The 4,556-nt window shown below is 36.0% G+C and overlaps 1 protein-coding gene across 1 annotated transcript in view; it reads left to right on the plus strand.

Moving 5' to 3' along the window:
• The window catches only part of LOC107656869 (neuronal acetylcholine receptor subunit beta-2), a 17,953-nt gene extending 16,564 nt beyond the window's left edge, over nt 1-1,389 (plus strand). The window contains exons 6-7 of the mRNA XM_016444822.1: nt 3-145; nt 370-1,389. Coding sequence (XP_016300308.1) covers nt 3-145; nt 370-385 — 159 coding nt within the window. The 3' untranslated portion in view covers nt 386-1,389. The remainder of the gene's footprint in view (nt 1-2; nt 146-369) is intronic.
• Nucleotides 1,390-4,556: the final 3,167 nt, after the last annotated feature.

Raw genomic sequence — 4,556 nt, forward strand, 5'->3', positions numbered from 1 at the left:
AGATCATCGAGGACTGGAAGTATGTAGCCATGGTGATCGACAGGCTCTTCCTCTGGATTTTTATCCTGGTGTGTGTCGTCGGCACACTCGGACTCTTTGTTCAGCCTCTCTTTCAGAGCTACAACACACCCGTGGCAGAAGAAGAGTGAGTCACATCTTTCTTTCTCTACCCCTTCTCTTTAATTCATGATAGAGGAGTGTTTGGAGGCAAGTGCCTTCCGGATTTTTGTAAACTTCTTATGCATTTAACAATAGCGTCACCTCGAATGTGGAAAGGTTTACTGACGTTAACTGATGCATCTGGTTTTCTTTGTCCCTCCCTGCCTTTTCCCATAATATTCTTATCTTTCCTGTGTCTTCCTTTTGCAGATATGGGGATTTCTAAAATATCTGCTGAGTGATCCTGTGACTTTTGCACAAACTTGTTGACCGAGTTTTGACATATCACAAACACATATCCACATTAACGTTCAGCAGAACGAAGCCATTGTGGGAATTCACTAAACAGTTGCATTAGCGTATGATGTTTCAGCGCAAACAAATTAATCTTATTCACAAACCACTCGGAATCCAGTTTGAGCGGGCACAATAAAATGAATTCTTTTCTGTGCAAAACCCACCTTTTTATGCAAATTAGGCTTCTTATAGCATGTGTATTCAAAAAATATGTGCTGTGTGCCTAGTACAATTAATGTTGCATTATTATCGCTCATGGAAAGCAGGCTGTAAACATAATTTTATGTAAAACTGATATCTGTTTACGTTTTCTATTGATCATGCTTGCAGTAAATTATCAAATGATGATTAATTGGAGTAGTGCATTATAATCAGCCATAAAATCAGCCATTACCTGATTTGCATAATTCCTTTAGATGCAGATAAACACATCAGCTGGTTCAGTTCCTTCTTAGAGAATTCCCCATGTGTCACATGACAAACACTCTCAAAGCTATAAACCAATGATCCTGTTTCTTTAAGAATTTCTCATTTAAACAATAGCAATATATGACAGCTATCAGTGCCATTCAGTCATCATCTTTGCAGCCAAACCGTTGTATAACTATATTTATATAGCTTATGTAGTGTTCATTTTTATATTTTTTTCAAGGCACACATTCACTTCTTTCAAAGTAGGCTTACATGGTTTCAAGAGCAGGATGATTATTGGAGACCTTGATGCAAGGACTAATTTTCTAAGACATTTCTTTCTCCTCCTTGCTTGACCCCACACAAATGCATTGACACACAAACTGTAGTTCACTCAGTATTGTTTGATATGAACGTTTGATTAATGGCTGTGAGTGGTTTTCCGGAACTGAATCACATTTTAATTGCCTTAAAAGAAAGTTTCATGCGGTGATTGAAAAGCACTTCACCACCACAACAGTATGACCAATGGACTTTTCAAAATAAGCATTGTAATTATAAAAATAATACAATAAAATGTTTTTCCTTTCCTTTTCATGTGAGAGCCGTTTCTTTATTTTCACATTTTCTGTTCCTTTCTTTCTTTTAATGCACATTCAATTTTTATGTCCCATCTTTGAGTCTAGAGTGTCCATTTACAGGATGCACAATTGCACGATCCCTAGTAGACAACCCTGCATTATTGATATATGGTTTATATATCATATGATACACACTGTGGTGCATATCTGTTTGAATATGTCTATATGTCCCCACAGGTATCAAGACGCAGACAAACTTTTACCCTTTTAACTGATTCAATAAAATGCAGGCACTGGGTAACATAATGAGTGTAGATGCCTTCGCTAATCTTTCTTTCAACATTAGCATGGAAAATATTCCATTGCCATGGAAACCACTAAGACATGGGTGTGTGTCCATTGTAAAGTGGCCTTCCCCATGTCATTCATATTCCCCGTAAAAGGATTAATCTTTCAAGTGGTAACACTGAAAGCTAGAGCTTTGTCATTTATTCTTCAAAAATAAACAATTTTCCTTTTAACCCTGCAAGGCCTGACAAATGACTGAAAAATCAATGAGATCTTTCTTTTATAGCAGTATAACAGACTACTTACATAAAATGCATATAAATATAGAGTTAAAACTGATATTTCCCAATAATGTCTTGGCAAGATGATATTAAAATGTGTTTTTTTTTAATGAAACTACAGAGGGGCAAAACGTTTAATGCAATGCAATACAGTAATGACTGAGAGATGTACAAATGAACATTCCTCAAAAGACTGATGTATCATATTTGATACATTTTAACAATTTTTCTGAAAATATGATTTATGGATAATCATGTAAACCTTTCTTCAGTCCAGTAAGTGCTCATCTTGAAATATTACTAATAATAGTAAAGTTATTCTTACTTTTTTCTTTTCTTACAAATCATTAAAGATTTCAAAACAAAAAGACGTGCATACCACAACATAAAGGGAGAAGTTTTCAGAATTATACTTAAAACCTTTTACTTGCTAAAAAATATAAACCATCAATCAGACGACAGAAGACTTGTAGTAGTTTGTGATCATATTGATAATTTAGAAGGCTTTAGAATTTTGCATATAAAATATGATACAGTAGGCTTTATAAAGTTAAAGCACATAGAATATGAATGGAATATGGATTTTTTTCCAGGTCTGTCTTCCGGGAATAATTGGTGTTCTTACTGAAATGCACCTACAAATGGCGGTTGATGAGCCACTCAGTGGACTCTGAGTAGTGATGCTATCTGGAGTGTAGCCTTTGTTACCGAAAACTGTCTCGCCATGCTAGGAAAATGCCTAAATGTATTTCTAATGATTCCTGAATTTGCGAGAATGCAATACTGGGATCCCTGCCATGAGGCACCATGCAAGACAAATGAACCATCTTAGTGAAAATTGGCACTAGCATTTGACCCAATAAAACAGAGGCCAAAATTGGACTGTAATGCATCAAAGCTGTCCTCACTTTCAGTTTAACATTTTTTCCTATAAATTTAAACTATTCTCTTCTTTTGTCACCCTTGAAACATTCTAAGTGTGTGTGTTAATGACATTCAATACTTCAGTATTTCATAAATGAATTAGTCTTCTTTAGAGTCATGCTTCCATGGTCACAGATCTTTTTCCATCTGTAAAATCCTCAAAGTATTCCTCTCTGGTATGTAAATGAGCATGAGTAAGCCTGTCTGCACATGTGAACAGAGACACAATGGCTTAATGTGTGGTCTTTTCTGATGTCTGCATTCATCTTTTCATTACTTATCTCACTGTGAGTCATTGAATGAACACATAAAACATATAAGACCTAATCGAATGTCCTCTTCTCTACTCATCTACTCATCCATTCTCTCACATCAACAAATTACACCCACTTCTCAGAGTGGACATAAAACATTGTTGATGTGTTGTTTAAATCTCTGTCAGGTTTACATTGCATCTAGAGAAGTGTCACATGAAGCTGTTTTTTGTGGTAAATACGCACTTAAAGGGTTAGTTCACCCAAAAATGAAAATTAGCCCATGAAGTACTCACCCTCAAGGCATCCTAGGTGTATATGACTTTCTTCTTTCAGACGAATCCAGTCGGAGTTATATTAAAAATTGTCGTTGATCTTCCAAGCTGTTTAATTGCAGTCAGCGGGTGTTGCAGTGCTTCAGTCCAAAAGAAGTGAAATAAAGCTTTAATCTAGCTTGCGCCAACAGTTGTACACGGATGCATGCGCAATCGATTCGCTACAGGAGGCTTTTTTTCACACCCCTATACCGTGTGAGACACTTTTTATTATGAATGGATGCACTTTATTTCACTTCTTTTGGACTGATGCACTGCAAAACCTGCTGACTGCCATTAAACAGCTTGGAAGATCAAAGACAATTTTTAATATAACTCTGACTGGATTCGTCTGAAAGAAGAAAGTCATATACACCTAGGATGCCTTGAGGGTGTGTACTTCATGGGCTAATTTTCATTTTTGGGTGAACTAACCCTTTAAGCTGATCTTAACTTGACTGACTAAAAATGATTTGAAATAAGGAGACAATTAGAGCTATATGAGAATATTGTGGCTGTAAAGTAAGAAGAACGAAAGAAAATCCATGAAATATGTTATTTGTCAAGAGCTGGAACACCATATTTTGTATTGCCTGTCGGGTCTATTTATATATTAATTTTTTTATTTGCACATATATTTTCAGCTGCCCATAGTGATGATGTCGAGGGGGGGAAGATTTAACACGGTGGAAACTTCATTGCCTCAGCAGAGACAGCCGCTGTTGTCTGCAATGCTGCTGATCAGCAGAAATGCACCTCCACTGCTTATGGCGTGCTGAGATATTGACGTCTCTCATATTTACTGTCAGATTCTCACATATGCACTGGTGCATTCTGAAATGTGGAGAAAGGAAGGACTGCATTTGTTGGTTTCAGTGTATATCTTTAATACAATATATTGTATAAATGACAATACTAAAATACTAATAATAGTAATAATAATAATAAACAGATTTATGCTCAAATAGTGTGTTCATTATCTAAACAGAAACAGTAGAAATGTGTGTGTTGGGGATATGGCCTTTAAACAAGGTCATATTTTTTAGG

This window comes from Sinocyclocheilus anshuiensis, unplaced genomic scaffold (assembly GCF_001515605.1).
Source record: "Sinocyclocheilus anshuiensis isolate Anshui unplaced genomic scaffold, SAMN03320099.WGS_v1.1 scaffold85, whole genome shotgun sequence".
NCBI classification, from domain to species: Eukaryota; Metazoa; Chordata; class Actinopteri; order Cypriniformes; family Cyprinidae; genus Sinocyclocheilus; species Sinocyclocheilus anshuiensis.